This window comes from Crocodylus porosus, unplaced genomic scaffold (genome assembly GCF_001723895.1).
Source record: "Crocodylus porosus isolate Cpor-Errol unplaced genomic scaffold, CroPor_comp1, whole genome shotgun sequence".
Taxonomy (NCBI): Eukaryota; Metazoa; Chordata; order Crocodylia; family Crocodylidae; genus Crocodylus; species Crocodylus porosus.
The window spans coordinates 250,113,909-250,133,242 of NW_017728886.1; the positions used below are offsets into that span (position 1 = coordinate 250,113,909).

Below are 19,334 nucleotides of genomic sequence, written 5' to 3' on the forward strand. Positions count from 1 at the left end.
AGATAGAAAGCAGTCTACAGACTGATTCCTAGAAGGGCTCTGGCTTTACCTGTCTGCTACAAGAGAACTTTGGATACATCTCAGTGCCTCATCTGAGATATAGGAAACCTGTGTATGCCTTTGGTACAAGCTCCCTGTTATGACATATACGGGAGCAGGTCAGGTCCTATGACTCAGGCTGGTTTATAGACTACCTCAAAATTGATCCATAATATCACTGTAGACACGCTCTGCATAAAAAGCTGGCAACATTGTGCCAAGGCATTCTTGGAAGAGAGGGCAAGTTTTTATAGGCTTTGAGATGAGCAACAAGTGGAGCAGGACAGAGTTGTGAGTGTAGTTGTAGTGTTTGGAGTCAGAGGAGGGATTTGAATTGCATTAACGTTATATATAGGCAGATGTGATATGGTCATAATTGTTGAGCTTTCACTGGAATGGAGATGGAAGCATGGGTAAAACCATATGAACAAAAGGAAACAGCCTATGGTTGGAAATGACTTCCTTTTGGATCCTGTGGCTAGCCTGCCTATGGTAAATTGTTAGCAAACTCTCAGTTGCATGAGGAAGTTCTTGGAATTCATAATTTATAAATGCCTCATCAAAATTAAATCTACAAGAAATAAAAATGCTATTTCTTGCCATCTTAAGGAAAGACATGTCAAGACAAAAATTATCTGAGAAGAAAAGAAGATGAGGGGAAAAGCTTTGAAATTGATATAGATGGGAAAATAGAGTACATAGTGGGACTGAGTATCTGGAACTTGTTCTTCTTGTAGCCATAGACATTAGGCTTGTGCAAAGCAGAAAGTATTTGCTTTGGATTTGGATGGGGTGAGACAACCAGTGCTGGCAGCCCCGGGAGAGGCTGCGGAGAATAACTGGGGAGCCGAGGGAATGATTGGGAAGCTGGGGGATTAAACCGGGACCTGGGGGGAAGCCCCCGATCATTTCCTCCAGCTCCCCAATCATGTCCCCCAGCCCCTGTGGCTTCTCCCAGGGCTGCTGGCTCAAGCTGCAGCTTGTCTAGCTGCTGCTTCGGCTGCCCCCAACCTGGGGCAAGGCAGGCAGTGCAAGCAGCCCTGAGAGAAGCCATGAGGGCTGGGAGGAATGATTGGGACCTGGGGAATTGAACCAGGAGCTGGGGGGAAGCCCCTGTTTGTCCCAAGCATTCCCTCCAGTTTGATTTCCCCAGCTCCCCTGTCATTCCCCCCAGCCCCCATGGCTTCTTCTGTGGCTGTCAGCACTGCCTACCTTGCCCTGGTTGGCGGCTTCTCTTAGGGCTGCTAGCTCAAGCTCATCCGGCTGCTGCCCCAGCTGCTCCCACTGGCACTGTCTAGTGCCTGCCTGTACAGTGTATGGCCAAATCTCTCTGAATCAATTTGGAAGCTTCTGATTCTGTTCACAGAGATTAATGGGTCTCCCGATTTTGATTCCGATTTGGAGATTCCGCTGCCGAATCGGGACAAATCTCTTCCAAATCAAATCAGCTACTGAAGCTTTGCATAGCCCTAATAGACATTAACATTTTCCCCCCTCCCCTCCTTGCATTTAAATCTGAAGCTGTTCCAGAAAACATTGAAACACTGTTTATTCATCTCTAGTATCCTCTGCTTGCTAAACTTTTAGTGTTTGTTTCTGTTTAAAATATTATTTGCTGAGGAACTCTTACAAATGCTTCAACACAAGAGGAATAATCCATGGTATTAAGTGATTTGACCTTTAAGGCGTAGTACAATATTATGAAGTGTTCATTTTCTGATCTTCTTTTCTTACCAGACATCTATGAAATTGATATTCTATACTTTGTATGAGACCTGAAAAAATCATCTCTCCAAAGTTATTGCTATCAAGTTCATACTGGTTTTATTCTGGTACAATGCATATTATCTCTGCTTCTGTTAGGAAATAGAATGAACTATTTTTCATCTGCTTCAAAGCAGGCATTTCTTATTATCCTTATATTCTTAAGCAGAGATTTTTCGTTTTTGAATTAAATCCTTCCTTTGTAAGTAGCATTTGCCTCATGAATAATCTGAAGCATTTGCAGAACTTTAAACAGTAAATGAACACTCCTGGTTGTGCCTCCCTCTCTGAAGAGGTGCCTAGCATTTCCAACAGTTTTGGGAATATCCTCTCTCTCTGGTCCTCTAAAGAGTTTGTTTTAATCCAAACATTCAACTGGCAAATTCCATCTACCAAATGGTCTCCTCTCTTAATGTTTGCAAAAAGCAATTGTATAGTTTTACTCCAGTTTCAAGGAAGATGTATACATTTGTTAAGGTGGTTTTTTTTTTTTTGTCATTTAGTAGCAGCTGAATTTATATAAATCACCTTTCAGCTAAAGATGCCAAATTTAATTTGTGAAGTGAATCACAATTTACGTCTATACCTCATTCACCTGAACTTGCTTTAGCAGTGGAGTGGTTGGGTTTTGCTTCCTTCACTGAATTATCTGCTTCTAGCTCTGGTGTCTGAGCTCACTAGCTAGCTTGGGTAGTCATTTGCTCTCGAGTTTAAAGGAAGTGCAAGCTGGATTGAACCAATGGAGAGAAGTGGTAGAGGGAAGCGGATTGCAGATTAATTGATCCAAAACAGAATATATGCACTGCAATTTCTCTGAGGTACCTGTTGTTGGAAATGCGATAATCAGTGTTCAGCAAGTTGACAAGTTCAAGCATTTGGGGTCAACTGTTTAGCAGAATGGAGAGTTAGATGATGAGTAACAGCAAGGCGGACAAATTAGAAATTAGCAACAGGAATATTATACGATAGGATTGTATCGGCGAAGCCGAAGGGGAAAGTCTACAAGATGTGTGCGTCCAGCATCATTGTATGTAGTGGAGACATGGCCCTTGAAGAAAACTCAAGAAAGGAGACTGAACATGACAGAGATGAGAATGCTCCTATGGATGTATGGAGTGACAAAGATAAAGTGAGAAATACTTCAGAGGATCAGCAAAGGTAGTAGAGGCATCTAAGTGCAAGAGAGAAGACTAGCATGGTATGGGCATGTTCAAAAAAGTCCGGAAGACTGTAGGAAAAGAACTTACCAGGATGGTACTACCAGGGGGAAGGGGAAGAGGAAGACTGAAGGTGAGATGGAGAGGTATAGTGGAGAGGGACTTGAGAGAGAAGGAGTTGGAAGAAGAAAGTATGTATGACCAAAGCCAGTGAAGAGCTGGGATTCACAACAGCTACCCTGTTTCAATGGGACAAACGAGGAGGCAAGAAGAAGAAGAAGAAGAAGAAGAAGAAGAAGAAGAAAGGTAGCTTTGTTATTACACTGCTGTGACTGCAATGTAGATATGCCCACAAACAGCATGCAGGCATACATGGATGAATGGCATCTGCCTTAAAACAGCACACAATGTTATCCAGTAATACAAGACAGAAAATATCTTTTCTTATGGAAAGAACAGAATAATTTAGGCAGAATACAGTAATCCAAATAAAATTAGGTTACTACATTAGGATTAACCCTGATAACCTTATGAAAAGGGTCTGGGATTTTTAATAACAACCATTTTCCTGTACCTCTTACTCTTCATTCATTAGCATGAACAGATTAGGATACAGATTTAAAATTTTGGTAACAGGAAGCATGCCCCATCTGAGACTGACCCATCCACAAAACCAGGTGTTAATTTTCAGGCATCTCCCATTCAAGTACCAAGCTGAAGTGATAAGTGCTATGAGAATGACACTGAGTTTGAATCTAGAATCTGACCTACTGTTTGAACTTTGTATAGTCTCATGCTCCAAAGTCACATAAATCCAAAGTCGCACAAAGATCACCCGGTTATCTGTGAGGTCCCTTCTAGCCCCTAACAATCTATGAATCTATGCCAGGCTGCTAACCAGTGAAATAAGTATATATGCCAGGGGTTCTCAAACTTTGATACCATGACCCTCAGTGCTGGATGGTGGCAGTGGGGGATGGGGAGCTTGCATGCAGCAGCCGCCACTGCCATCCACCACTTTGCGCTGCCACCATGTGCCGCTTTCCTGTGCCAATGTGCGTACCCCCTGGGCAGTTTGTGGCCCCCTTTTAAGTTGCTCGCAATCCCCTCGGGAATCATGACCCACAATTTGAGAACACCTGATGTATGCAATGAATATACAACCTATTAATAACATTTGTCATGGTCTGAGTAAAATGATACTGAGAATATGAATGAAAATATGATGCGAGGGGATAACTTATTTTGAAGCTGTATTTATGAAGTATTTTGTTTCTCTTCCTGCTTACTCAGTTCCAGAAGTTGAACTGAAAGGAGAATTTTGCCAATACTATTTCTTGGTACAAGGCAATGGCTTTGGAGGCTGTAAAGCAACCATGATTCGTTCAGCCAATCAGATTAATGGAGCAGCAACTCTTGCTGTAATAAATGGAAAGCTAAAGACAAATGCAGAAGAAACAGACTCAAGTAAGACTTAACTGTGTTTTTTGAGAGTGTTTGAAGGCAGCTAGTGCTGTTTGATGCATTGTAGGTGCAGGTTTACATTAGTTCAGCTAGAAAAAAGGGAAATAGGAAATTCTGCTGGTTTGTTTGTTTGTTTTGTTTTTCTTATTTTAGCAATATTTGGACTTTTTTTTAAAAATGTGTTAGAAAAATTCATAGGAACACATTACTTTAAAGTAATCAGGTTAAAATAGTTATGATTTTTTTAAAGATACCAACATGAAAAGTTCAATCCATTACTCTTGAAAGCAAACATGCAAGGAGCTGGAAGGGTTTTTGTTTGTTTTTTTTGTTTTTGATTTTTAAAGCTACAGTAGGAATATTTAAATCAGATGTTCAAAGTTGTCATGAAATGGCACCAACCCAAATCTAAAATTTATTTACCTAACCTGGCAGGGTGTGGTTGTGATAACGTTTCTATAGGCAAAGAGGCGCAATGAATTTTGCAAGAGGGCCTTTAGCTGATATTCACATAGAAAAGGAGTGGAAGGGCTGCTGCCACACATGCGCATTCTCTCATCATATACTGACACTACCATATGCAGGTTATGACTGGCTACCTGCTCCATATTTATACTGGTAGGGTGAAGAAAGTGGGGACATAACTGAAAGTCCTTTCTAATAAATTAGGGAAGTTGTTTGTGTTCTTTTCAGACATACAGCCCTGCAATAATGTTAACATTAAAGATGTAACTTTAATCTGTAATGGCATGGGAATACAAAACTAATGATGAATCTGATATTTCATCTATACCATGCTTATCACTGTCACATGTAAGATGGATAAAGAATGTCAAATACATAGAGACCCTGTCAGTCTTCATGCCTGAAAAGGCTTTTCAGCCTTCCATTTTAATTTGCATTTCATTAATTTCCTTTCTTTTATGAGATTTAACCAGACTTTACATTTGAATTCTGGCTTCTTAATATGAAATGTGTAATTATTAGGGGTGCACCAGTAAAGATATTTTGGGCCAATACTGATGGCCAATTATTAACCAGCCAAATCAGCTGATACTGATCCGATTGCCGATATGCAGCCCAGCACCAGCTTAGAGCGTCCAGCTGGTAAGTCTGTGAGGGAGAAGGGACATGGGGGAGGGAAGGGGGGTGGAGGTGGGGGCAGATCAAGGCCCCCGTGGTTAGGGAGGCAGGGGCAGGCACTGCACAGCCGGGGCAGAGTGCGGGACAGAGCCATGGCTCATTCGGGGGGGGGGCTCCCACCGATGCGCATGCCCCTGAGGAAGGTATGGGGGACACTTGTCCCCCAGATTTGTGCACAGGGCAAGGGCAGGCTGTCCACTGCATGTCCTTTTCCCAGTGTGGGGGCTGGACCCAAGCTGCACTTGGGAAGGGTGGGGGCAGGCAGCCACTTTTCCAGTGCTGGGAGGAGAAGCTACATGTGTGGGGCTACAGCCACCTCAAAATTCACTGTAGTTCCTCTTCCAGTGCTGCTGCTGCCGCCTGCCCCACCCCTGCCAACCCTGAGCACAGCCTGTACCCAGTCCCACTACCAGGAAGAGACTGGCGCATCTCTGGCCCTGAGCACACAGTGGGCAGTCTGCCCTCTCCCCATGCACTGATCTGGGGGCTACATGACCCCTATGCCTCCCCCAGGGGTGTGCACAGAGGCTGAAGTCCCTGCCTCAGCCCCCACCCCACTCCATCCCTTACCATAGGGGCCTCGATTTGCCTCCTTCACGCCCCTTCCCCACACAGACTTACCAAACAGACACTGCTCTCCAAGCTGCTAGACTGCATTCCTGGCTGTATGTGTGCTGCAGCTCCACACATTGATGCAGCATTTATTGGTGACATTATCGACCACATCAGCAAGAAAAGCCGATTGTTGATAATGTCAATTTTCCATTTAACGGTGCTGATATGATATGGAGTAATTATGCTTATGTACTATTATACCTACTTTTATCTTATACAGCTAGTTCCTCTTGAGAAACAAAAATCTGGGATAGTAACTATATAAGTTAGATGAGACAAGCTAAGAATGACTTTCTTATAATCTGTGCAGGCCTTTGTATTGCTGACTTCATCAGGTCTCTTCCACATCTTTGTGGAGAGCAGATTCTACAGAGAGAAAAGAATCTGGCTTCTGTCCAAGCATGTGCCTTGAAGGAATATCTCAGTAAGTATTGGTGAGAATAATGGATTAAACTGTCACAGGATCTCAAATTAATATACAACAAGGGCATTTTTATTTGGGATTTAACATGACAATGTTTGTTTTATAAAAACCAGGGAATCAAGTCATTTTGTAAAGAAGGAAGAGAAATATTAATATAGTTTTCACTTAAGAAGCATTAGATATACATCTGTCATGACTCGTTCCTATGATACCTTTAAAGAGGTTGTAAAAAATGTCAATTTTGTAGTACTAGGCTGATATCAGCTAAATGGTGCTAGAAGATGCTGTCCCAGTGAACGTCTAGCTGGCCAGAGGAGCATAATAAACTGATCTCTGGTGTGTGTACACCAAGGAAATGATTTTGGCAGTAGCATCTGAAATCAGCACTGGCATAAAGATCGTGGTGGAAATGAGGATCTTGAGTACTGCTGTCTAGTGTATAGAGGAGCTCATTAAAAATCCTAGGATCACTATCCGTGGACTCTTCTGCTGTTGTTAATTCACTGTATTGCTTGCAGGACACAATTTGTTAGTTATTCCAGAAATTGGGATGGACGTATGTTCTTCCATTCATTTTGCCTTGTACAAGTGCTTGCAACCTGCTCATCCAGAGACAAAGATAACATCTGGACTTTTAACAGCCAGTTCCATAAGGGGTGGGACTGTGTGGTTTGTACTTAATGGAGAGGGTTTTGCAGACATTTTCACAGTTTTTATTCCTCACTTTGCCCCCCCCCCCCAAAATTCTTTGTTTCTAGACAGTGGTTTTTCCTGCAATCAATGACTTTCAAAATACTTTGGTTAGTTTCATACCTGTCTGTGTTAATGAATCGATTTGCTTGTACATTATGTTAACATACGAGTGCTTGTGAAAGAAAGTAAAGCCAGGAAGTTGTATCCCAAGTTTTTAATAAAGTATAATACTTGCTTATTGTCATAAAGGTAATAAAAAAGACTGCTATGAGTACTGCAACAGTACATAGCATCCTTGTTATGGATCCTTGTCAGGGAACAATGTATGGACTTGGGAGGGTGTAGCAAGCCCACATGCCTGCATTTTGGAGCTTATACCTGGGTACACGGTGCACTGTGGACAGATTTTTGGAAGGCACTGGCAAAGATGATTCAAATGAAACTTCAGGCTCAGTTGCTGGTAAAGGTGGTCGTATCTGCTGCTGTAAGAAACCAGTAGCATGTCTCTAAAGTATACAGAATTGGATTTGGGTCAACTCCTTTCTCTCCTGACCAGGTTCTAATCTTTTCTGATTACTTAGTGGTTATGATAGCACATTTGATCTTTCTCTCTCTCTCTCCTCTAGAGAGGCAAGAATCAGCCAAAGAGCTTTCTACCATTTCTATTGATGAACTCAAAAACGTATTAACACTCATGAGGGAGCAGTTTTTTGAGCTGCATAACACCACCCTTCCAAAAACTCTTTTACATGAGGAAAAAAACAAACCTAGCAACCATGCAGTGACTTGTGGTGGGTATCTTTATTTAGAAAATTCACCATGCTTTCAAAAAAGCTCTCTAACAGATAAAACTTTTTATATTTTCATATTTCAGTGATACTAAATTACACCTAAAAGAATTCATTCCAAAAGAGAGAAACTGTGGGAAAGAGATATTTTCCAAGTTTTGTACATTCATGCATCTGTTGTTCTCTTCATTGGATTATCTATGCTTCCAGTTTTGCTGACAAAAATATGACTTTCATACAATACTATAATTTTGCATCATCTTGTGATTTTAAGATATTCTCGTCCAGCCTTTCCTGTTTCTAAATAGAAGATTTTTACAGTTTTTATATTATGTTTGATTTTTTTTCACACTTTCATTTGATAGCTTTTGTAGTTTTCTGTCCACATAAGTTACTTTTTATAGTATGTTTCCTTTAATTCAGGTGTTTAATTCCACAGAAGTGTATGTGCATATATCTGGGGGGGCTAGTACAGTTACTGGAACAGCCAGGCTATTGTGTGGAAGCTCTGTAGCCCCATACCATGTCACAGCTTTAAGAAAAGGCCTTCATAGACTCATGTGTGGTATCTGCTTTTGGCATGCCTAACTTTCCTCTTCAGAGAGAGTTAAACTTGCTAAAACGAATGATTTAAGGGTGTAAGAGGATGCCAGTCTTCTCCAGGTGCAGACTTTTCACAAAACTCAGAAGGAAGTAACCAGGAACTCGTAACACAAAGATACAATTTCTGTTAGTCAGCATGTAACTGAACTGAATGGTTTCATTTTTGATATATTTATTTAATAATGTTGCTAACTAGAGGAGCACTGATACATCGGTCTGATTATTGGATCGGCACTGGTATAAAGAAAATTGGCTGTATTGGAAATCGGCCCAAAGTGGCCGATAATTTGACCCATAAATGCCCATGTGTGTATGCAGCCACAGCGCATCATGCAGGCAGCAAGGAGCACAGCCGGGCAGCTTGGAGAGCTGTATGCAACTAGTAAGTCTGTTGTGATGGAAGGGATGTCGGGGCAAATCAACGCCCCCTGCAGTGAGGGAGGAAGTGGGGCTAGGGCAGGTGGCAGGGTGTGGGGTGGTTCAAAAGGGGTGGGGCTGGAGCCAGGGCTGCTCTGGGCTTTTCTCAGCGGCGGCTGGGCTCGGAGCAGGCAGCAGTGGTGGCACTGGGAGGGGGCTGCAGCCACCCCAAATTTCACTGTATTCCTCTCCAACTCCCCCTCCCATTGCCACCACTGCCAGCTTGGGGCAGCCCTGGCTCAACCCCTGACTCCACCCACACACTGAGAAGAGCCAGGGCTGCACTGGGTGGGTGGTGGCGGTGCTGGGAGGTGGGGCTATGGCAAAATTTGGGGTTGCTGCAGCCCGCTCATATGCCCTCCCAGCACTGCCACCGTCTGCGCCAAGTCCAGCCCCTGCTGGGAAGAGCCCGGAGCAGCACCGGCTCCAGCCTGCAGCTGCAGCCCGGTGCCCTGCCCTGCTCCTTGGAGATCCGTGGGGCACATGTCCCCTCTCCCCCATGCCCTCCTGGGGTGTGTGCAGGGGTGGGAGCTACCGCACACTCCCCAGACTAACCACGGCTCCGTCCCGCACCCTGCCCCACCCAGCTGGGCAGCACCTACCCCAGCTTCCCTCCCTCACTGCAAAGGGCATTGATCTGCCCCCCAACTCCCCTGCCCTCCCCTGTTTCCTTCCACCATAACAGACTTACCAGCTGGATGCAGCTGTATCAGAAATTGGATCAGTATTGGCCAATATGCCTCCTTAAAAATCTACTGTCGGTATTGGCCCCCAAAATCTCTATCAGTGCACCGCTATTGCTAATATAAAATATTTAGTCAATACTTTTTTCCCTGTAGATCTAACAGGTTTTTTCTCCATTTTGCATTGCTCATTACAACACTGTGTCTATATGGTGTCCTGACACCATTAATGATTATGAAAACACTGGTGTCAGGATATTCTATTTTGGGACTCCTGATATGTTACTCTCTACTCTGGCTTCCTTCACTTCTCAACCATTTTTCAGAACCCTGGAGACCTGGTTCATTTCCTCAGTGCTCTCTATACTATCTCACACATGTGTGGCAATGTGGAATGTACTACTTTGAGTTACTTTAAAAAACAAACAAACAACCCCCCCCGCCCCCCAAAACAAGATGTAGAGGGTGTGGAGATCTACTTAGACCCATGGATTCCATGAAAACTACTATTTATGACTTGCAGAGTTAGAAGAGCCCCAGCCTGATTCTCTGCCAACCCCAATGACTGGAGATAAATTTCATTTTATACATTAGGCTCAGGGGTGATCTGGTGGTCACCTATAAGCTTATCAGGCGTGCTCATCAGGATCTGGGGGAACAACTGTTCACCAGAGCCTCCCAGGGGATGACAGGATCGAACGAACGGTCACAAACTCCACTGCGACCGGTTCAGGCTGGACATAAGAAAGCTTCTTCAGTGTCCGAGCCCCCAGGGTTTGGAACAGACTGCCACCGGAGGTGGTTCAAGCACCCACTTTGAACGCCTTCAAAACACATTTGGATGCTTATCTTGCTGGGATCCTATGATCCCTGCTGACTCCCTGCCCCTGGGGTGGGGGGCTAGACTCGATGATCCTCTGGGGTCCCTTCCAGCTTAGATGTGTATGAAATCTATGAAATTACTAATAGCTATAGTTTTGTATTCAGCTAACCATCTTTTTTTCAGAATCTGAGCTAATTGGGTCCAATGCTTTGGAGTGGCCAGAAAGAAGTGTTCTTCAGAATATGGAAAATTTTGAAAAAATTAAACAAAAAATGAGGTAAGTATAAGTATTTTCTAATTAGGAATGATTAAGCATCATTCCAGAGGAGCTATCCACGTTTACAGCCGCCTTGTCAGTTCACAAAAAGTATTTAAGTGTCTTGCAGAGCAAAGAGAAATTCATTTGAGACTAACATGAGTTCCCTTTCCACTACCATCTTGTAAAGGTATTTTAGAGGCATCTTAAGGTGCTTATGTCTGATCATTGTTCTGAAGCCTTTTTAAGGAATATAGTTACAAGGTGTCTCATTCCAGTAGCTGCCGTGGTGTAATTCTTGGGTCTCATCTCCCCTTCAGAAATATGCACATGCCCTTCTACAATGGTGTAGTCAGTGGCAGAAGCTGTGGATGTGTATGCAGCACAAGGGTTTTTCCTGTCATGTCTCACTATAAATAATCACTATCATTATCTTCATGTTTCTTAAGTAAAATCAGTTTCACAGCACTATTTTCAGAGCAGATGAGAATTGACAGCTTTTTAAAATAAACTAGATTTCAGTTTGTGTTGAAATAGATGTTTTCCCACTTCTCTTCCTGTGGAGTCCTGCTTTTGCAGACCTATGGCATTGGGTGTTGAAGACAGTCTTAGAATTTGTTTCACATCAGCCTAACATTTCAGCCTAATGGCTCTCTCTGAATCTCTTTGAAACAAGGTCTGTTGTGGGTATTTGACATTTTCCTGGATAAGCTTACACCAGTCAGCAAAATGAGTTATCAGCCACTTAATATTCTCCGAATTTCCAAAGTCTCTGGGTAACATGATATATATATATGAGTTCTCACATATATCTTTAACTCTCTACCTTCTTGTTTCTCTTTCAAAATATGGCCTTTTTTTTTAAGTGAACATGCTTTCTGCTAACTGCCTTTTGAGTGGCATCTCAAGAACCTTTTCATCCCTTTCAAATAGGCAAGTGTGGTATAAATCCCAAGAAGAAATGTTAATTGTATCCTTTTCCACATAGGTGATTGTTTTGTTTTTTTAGTTAATCTTTGGTACTCCACAGCTAGTTGTCAGTAGGAAAGAGGAAGCATTTGCTGTCCTTGAATGAGATTCAATGAAAAAAATGAGTGGAAGGTCAAATAATACTTCCCTTGTTGCTTATGCTGTAAGCATCTTTTTCATGAAATTTAAAATTAAACTGGAAGTATTTAAAATTTGCCGACAGGCTGAATATCTGAATGATTGATTCTCTCTATTTAATTTCACAGCTAAGCTGTGAAATCTTGAGAATAATTTATAATGGGAAAGTTGGTATGGCCTTAACATCAAGGAAGTTTTCTTATAAAGTTTTATGTAGCAGTGTTTTGCAGTGATGATGCCAGTTGTTGCATTGGAAATCTACAGTATTTTGTCTCTTAAGCTATCAATGACTTGATGAGGCAGAATTGATTAATTATGTTTCTTTAATTCCAGTTCTTGTTGTTTTTCTTTTTCAGAGGTTCCACGTTGACACATTCATCTGAGCAATTGCTAGGACATAAGGATGGTCAGAGGGAGTCACTGACATTGCTGGATGCTAAAGAGCTACTGAAATACTTTACTCCAGAGGGGTTGCCGATTGGGGATCTTCAGCCATTACAAATTCAGAAGAGGTAAAGTCTCATAAACAAAACCTTGGGGGCATCCTTCAGAATTGGTGGAAACTAGTGTAATTAATGACTACATTAATGAGCAATTAACTCTATCACTAAGTCTGAATATAACCCCTCAGTGCTTTCTAATCAGTTAGTGCTCACAATTTCATAAATGAAAGATATAAAAACCAGAGGTGTGTTACCATACTTACGTAAAACTGAGATGACCCTGAATATAAGACAGTCCCCCAATAATTAGATTCTATATATGAAAAATTTATAAATTTATTATAATTCTCCAGGTATAGAATCTAATTATTTGAGTTTTGTCTTGAATTTACCCCCTTCCCACTTCTACAGCAGGGAAAATAAATCTGGACAGTCAAGTATCCCTCTGTCCCTGCCAGCTTTTTTCCCCTGCAGTCCCTTCCTCACTTTCTTACTGTCAGACACTGCTCTCCCTGAGAACATAGAAGTGGGAAGCAAATCTGAAAATACTGACCTAGAAATAAATATTTATCTGTAGTAACCTGCATACGGGAAAATGACTCCAGGTACCCGTAGACTTAGTCAATCCAGAACTGATGCAGTTTATCTCTTTTGAAACTGCTGCAAGATTTATCACAAGTACTCTATAAACACACTTTTAAGCAGCACTTTTGCACTATTTGTGTGTGTATTGCTGTATATAGATTTTTTTAAATCTGGTTCAAGGCCAAATCAGTTCACAATTCAATTGGGCAAAGCCCAATACACAAGTTCCAAAATGTGATTGAGCAGAACTCAGTTTTCAAGTTTGTTTGACTCTACCACCAGACAAGTAATCCTCACTCCCAGAACCCATTGGTTTGGGGTTACAGATACTCACCAAATCCAGGCTGGCAAGCCTCAGGCCCAGAGTCCTTGGGGTTCAAATGTCTCCAGTCTCACTTGATCAGACAGGTTTTCTTTGTTTGTTTGTTTGTTTGTTTTAATTTCGCGTCTAGGGCCAAATCAGCCAAATTAGTTCTGAATTCTGTTGACCAAGCAGAGCTCAATCATTCAAGCCTGTGTGGTGTTACCGAAAGCAAGTACCCTGTCTCCCAGACTCTTCAAGCTCGGCTTTCAGATAATCCATTGCAGACATCCTACACGCAAGCTCCAAGCCCAGAAACCGTGGAGTTCAGATGTCCCCTAGTCTTTGTTGCCCCTAGCCAAAAGGCTGAAGGAGCAAGCTAGAGGGAAAGGCTGAGACTGAGAACAGGCCCCCCCCCCCGCCCGGGTCACATAAATTGCGTAGCCAAGATCCTCGCATTGGAGAAATAATAGACTCTTGCAGGGGTCAGCCTGCTCACAGTGCAAGGGACAGGCCTTTATCCTCCAACCACACCGTGTCATTCAAGGCCAAGAAGGGCACCTCCCCTACCAGGCCAGCAAAACTATCTGTGCCCTTCCCATGTGCTGCTCTGATCCCCTGTGGTCTAATATGCTGCTTTGCTTTGTGCTTCCTGTTGTATTGACTGCAGCATTACCTGTCCCTTCCATGATCTGGGTGGCACACACACACACACACACACACACACACAGGCTGTCCATGGCACATGTGCCTCAGATTGGTCGCCTGTACTTTAGAGCAGTAGGAGAGCACTTCAATAACTTGGAAATGCCAACCAAAATCAATAGCAATGACTTATTAAAGAGAACTTATTTTTCTTTGGCCAGAAACAAAAGGCCTGATAGTGGCATATTTGAACATCCACATCCTACTTGTTCCCAGATAGAAACAAAGAGATTTCCAACACTTTGCCTGTGCCCTGCTTTTTTGCCACTTAAGGGAAAGCACAGACTTGATTTACCAATGATGTGTATCCATATTAGGCTTCCTTGCTCTACCATGCCAATGTGGTAGAGTCTTGATCTGTAGCACAACTGCTTTTATTGAAAGAAGGACTCGAGTTATTCTGCTGATGTCATCAACAAAGGTGACAATTGTTGTCTGCTGTGTTTTTTTCCCCTCTATTTTGGACACCAAGAGCGTGGCTTGATTCTTCTAAAGTAGATGGGAATCCTTCAATTGATTTCAGTGAGGGTTTAGATCAGACTTGGGTATTAGGACCTGCATTAAGCAGCTTTGCTTCAGAGACACAAATGAGCTATTATTGAATATGGTGATAGCAAAGAATTGTCCTATGAGGCTGAGCTAAACTTGCTGATTCAGAAATTCTGCATGTTTTCCAAGAAAGGCCTTCACCACATGGAGTCTCCTAGATAACTTTTTTTTAACAAGTCTCTATTTACCATGGTTAAGCTTAGAGAGTTTTTTCTACATCTTACATCTTCCCTTCCTCTATTCCCTTTCTTCATTCCTCTTTTCTATTCTTCTTGAATTGGTCCTGTTTTGGTCCCTGATAGCAGATGATCATCATTTGGATTGAGACTGCATGGAGGCTGGAGCTGGCCCTGGCCCTGGCCCCGGATCTCTATCAGGATAGAATTTGGTACTAGATTTGGAAACAAACTGCATCCACACACAACTGGACTGTTTTATTGTCCAAAGACGTAGGTTCCTGGTAAGGTGGCAGCTTGGGCACTCTCCTGAATGTCAGGCTATGTAAAGTCAAGTTGCCTCAAATGGAGGGAATGTGAAGCTGGGTATCTTACATCCTGGGTGAGCGCCTTAGCTACTCGGGAGTGAGTGGTGAGTGTGGCCAACCTTCTACTTCTCTTTCTTTGATTCTGTTAAAATAGCTGGAACTAAAACTTAACTTCAGGATAAATGCAACATTATATTTATGCTAAAATGAAATGAGTATGCTTTTTTCAGTGAGGCAACACAAAAAAAAATGTATTTATTTATTCAACATTGATTTCTTCTCTTCACACCACTTCCTACCAGTCTGTCATGCCTGTTTCCCTCCTGCCTTCCCCTGTTTGGCCACCCAGCTAAACAACACCATTACTGATGCAGTCCTAATTTGAAGATTCCTTTAAATACATTCCTATTCTTGCATTACAGGAGAATTATAATCCCTTTTGCATTCGTAGTGCTCCTGTTAGCATTTTCCTTTCTATATGGAGGTGCCTGGGATTAAAGGTGTATGAACAGAACTGACCTTAATAGTCCCATAGTAACAACATTCATATCACACAGCTGTGTGGCATAGGCATCTCCTTTTGCTCCTTCCTGTCTATATCTTTCTTTATGTTCATTATATTGCTGTCCACCTCCTGGTCATTTTCTTTATAAACCTCTTCCTTTTTTTGTCCTCTGGTTGCTGCCTGTTCCTAATTTTCTTTCTGCAGTAAAATGCCAGTATCGTAAAAACACGCTGCATATTTGCGGTCCTCTTTGTAATACCATGCTTTAGAAAACTAGTCTGCTGTTTTTAGAATGCCCAAGTTACAAGTGCAAATAATTTAGATCTAAATATCTACCAAAGCTGGGAGAGGGAAAACATTTATTTTGTCTGCTGAATTTTGTAACTAATTCTCCCTTATCACATTAATAAACTCTTAAGTTATTAGAGCAAATTGTACTTCCTGTGAAGCAAGCTTTTAAGATTAAATGCAATTAATCTCCCTAGAAATATATGTAGGAGGTTTCATGTCATTTAAAAAGCTCTCTCTAGAATGCTGAATTGATGTCCTTTATCTTGATTACATCCAGAATCATGGTTAAGCTGCCCAGTGCCTCTGCAGTGTTTAAAGCAGGGGTGTTAAAGATATGCTCTGTACGCCCATAGAGCCATATGATCCAGTCTGTGGGTTGCTGGACCAGCCCCAGCCCTGCGTGCTATGTTTGGTACGTGGGCTATACCTGGTGCCATGCATGCTGAAGGCAGCACAGGGAGTCGGTCCAGCATGCCAGATGCAGCCCATTTCCCAGATCCCTTATGCCATGTGAGCATCATGTGAAGTGCATACCTTGTGCCAGCCCTGGGTACCATGTGCTTGAGTCCTGGTGCTGGCACATGCTGCACATGTGCACTGCATGTGGCTTAGGGGGTCAGCATGAGGCACATGTTCCATGAGGTGCATGGACCCAGAGCCAGTGAGTGGGACTGATCAGCAGGGTGTTGCATTAAGTACGTGCCGCGGACTGACCCCCTGTGTCACGTGCACGGGCTGCGTGTGGCACCCTGGACTGACCCCCCCCATGCTGTCTGCAGTGCTGGGTACAGCCCTTGCACCTTGGGCAGCACGTACCCCAAGGCAGCCCGAGGAGCTGGCAGATGCTTTGCACAGGCAAGATAGAGCCCTGTGGTGCACTGCAGAGGGTCTGTCCTGGTCCAGCCCACCGTGTAACTCAAGTACGCTTGTCCAGCCTTCGGGACTAGGTGAATTTTAAGTCTTTTGGTTTAAAGTCTTTACTGTTTCATATGTTACTGTAGCATCCAAAGGATCAGGACATGAGTTACAGACCACTTGCTGGGGATTGTATGAATGCAGGGCAAGGGAACTTGTGGCCTTGTCTTCAAGAGTTTACACTATGAAATGTTCCTGCAGCTTTGTTTTCAAGCAGTGAAAGAGTTTATGCCATGAAAAGAATTTCCAGGGGTTAAACTATTCTTTGCAGTACTATTTCTTCTCAAAGAAATGGTAATTAAACTGCCTTGGCTTTAGATTTGGAAGGTTAACACTCCTATACCTCCCCTTTTCATTTTATGATGACCTCAATTATTTCTGTGGCATGCTGTACTTTGAATACTAATTCACTGATACATATGCCGTATTTTTCATATAACTTTAATGCCTGACTGCATCTACTGGATGAATATATGGTCTTGGGGTATCTGTTATGTTCCTTTGTACACAATTAGGAAACTTAGGATGCTTATGGATTGTATAGCTTGAGGTATGGCAAACAATTCTTAAGGTCACTCAAATGCATGGCATTCCTGCATGCTGTTTTAGGTTAAACAGACAGTGCGTGTTTGACGATAACTGAAAATTGCACCTACTTCAGGTTGTATCTGCCTGTGCCAAGATTGTCCTCTCCATATGTTTGCATGCCAGGGGAGGAGAATTTGACCGCGTGAGAGTGAAAATGAACCAAAGTATTAAAGGAACTAGTATTTTTAGCTTTGCCTGCCTCTCCTGGTCCATTCTTCTGACAATCCATTATCTATGGACTTTTCCTATCCTTTCCCTTTCCTATCTGGTAGAGCAGAATTCCTGAGACTTGCAGGTAGTTAAGTGTCAAGTGTTGCAGTGTTGCCACTACACTGGGAGCCAGTACACAAAGAAGTTTCCGAAAGCTGTCACCTGTCTAGATTATAACAATGTCGAGCTCTTGTAGGGGGCAAGGAAGAACCATGTCTCTGGCCTGCACTGGAGCTCAGTCTTGCATACTATCTTTATACAGTAAAATGCATGATCCAAACTGACCTTATAGCAGCTGTTTTCTCAGCTACTCCCACTCCGCAGAGCAGGGTCTGAAACGTATAGCCTGCAAGCCCAATTTGTGCCTATGTCAGGGCTAAGCAACAAGGAGCTGCACTACACTGGGCACTGGGGCTGGGCAACTTTGAGCTCTGCCTTTGCCATTACTACTTTTCCCCACCCCCCACCCAGCTGCAGCATGTATGCAGCTTTTAGTTGGTGGGGATCCGCACCAGGGTCAGGCAGCTGGATGATGTGCCCTTGCTGCTGCTGCTGCTGCTTCTCCCTGCCTCCTTCCCTGTCCCCTCTGCACCCTGCCTTCAAGCCACCGTGTGGAAGTAGTAGCAGTCCCATCATCTGGAAGCTGCACCCATGTCTCAGCCAGCAAGCAGGGGCCTGGCAGAGGTGGAAGTAGTGCAAGTGCAGCTCCCAGCTGCCTGCCCCAGTATAGGGGCAGGAAAAGCCCCCTGCTACTGATGTGCCATGGAAGCCACCCATATTGAACCTGAAGTGGGTCATATCAGCCCACAGGTTGAGAAAGTTGCTGGCCCCTGCCCTGGAGGCCTTTGCATATGGCCTCTCTGAATGCTCAGCAGTTTTGCTGTCTTTGGGAGTAGAATGATCTGTCAGGAGTGCAGATCAAGGTACTCTCAGAGAGAAAAAGGATCTGGGGATAACCAATAAAAGGACTGTGCGCTCAAGCACAGAGGTAGAGAAGAACCAGTCAGAGATTTACTAGCCAAAGCAGTGGTTGCCAAGCTTTATAAAGCTAAGGACCACTGTCTCACAGATAGCCATGCACCTTTAACAGTGAGCTTTTAATTTAAAAGGAGTCAAAGCAGTGCAACTCCAAGGCTGCTTACCCCATAGCCTTGTTGCACTGGTGTGTAGAGATTTGTCCAGTGATGTTTGTTTTTTTTTAAATATGTCCTGCTTGGTGGATTGGTTCATGAGCACCTCTCTGATGGACGTGGTGCTTCCCCAAATTATCCTAATGCCATTGGGTTGAGAAAGCAAAGGTAGAAAGAGCAAGTCCATTGAGGGGGGTGTAAAATCTAGCAGATGTCTGCTGCTGATGCTTCTTTATATAGTCTCCTCTCTCTGTCTTTGGAAATTATTTCCAAGGCCCCTGCAAGATCCTCTGGGCAGTCTGGTGGTTGTGCCAGAGGAGAAAGCAGACCTCTTTAACCAATTCTTCACCTCTGTTTTCTTGGGCAGGGACCGGGACTTCCCACCGTGATGCAAGACAGACTCGAGGGGAACGCCTCGAGACCTCAGGTTGGGGAGGACCGGGTTAGAGAGCTTCTGGAGGGGCTGGACGTGTTCAAATCAGCGGATCCAGATGCTCTCCACCCCAGCGTGTTGAGGGAGCTAGCAGGGGTTATTGCAGGGCCCTTGGCACGGCTTTATGAGCGCTTGTGGTGCTCGGGACAGGTGCCGGATGTTTGGAAGGTCCCCATCTTTAAAGAAGGGAGGAGCGAGGACCCAGGCAACTATAGGCCC

At 43.4% G+C, this 19,334-nt stretch overlaps 1 protein-coding gene across 1 annotated transcript in view; it reads left to right on the forward strand.

Annotated features, from left to right (window-relative positions):
- Positions 1 to 19,334, forward strand: part of MTBP (MDM2 binding protein) — a 60,184-nt gene that overhangs the window by 23,471 nt on the left and 17,379 nt on the right. Inside the window, exons 12-16 of the mRNA XM_019552367.1 lie at positions 4,254 to 4,427; positions 6,493 to 6,606; positions 7,926 to 8,090; positions 10,797 to 10,890; positions 12,333 to 12,488. Of these exons, the coding sequence (XP_019407912.1) occupies positions 4,254 to 4,427; positions 6,493 to 6,606; positions 7,926 to 8,090; positions 10,797 to 10,890; positions 12,333 to 12,488 (703 nt within the window). The remainder of the gene's footprint in view (positions 1 to 4,253; positions 4,428 to 6,492; positions 6,607 to 7,925; positions 8,091 to 10,796; positions 10,891 to 12,332; positions 12,489 to 19,334) is intronic.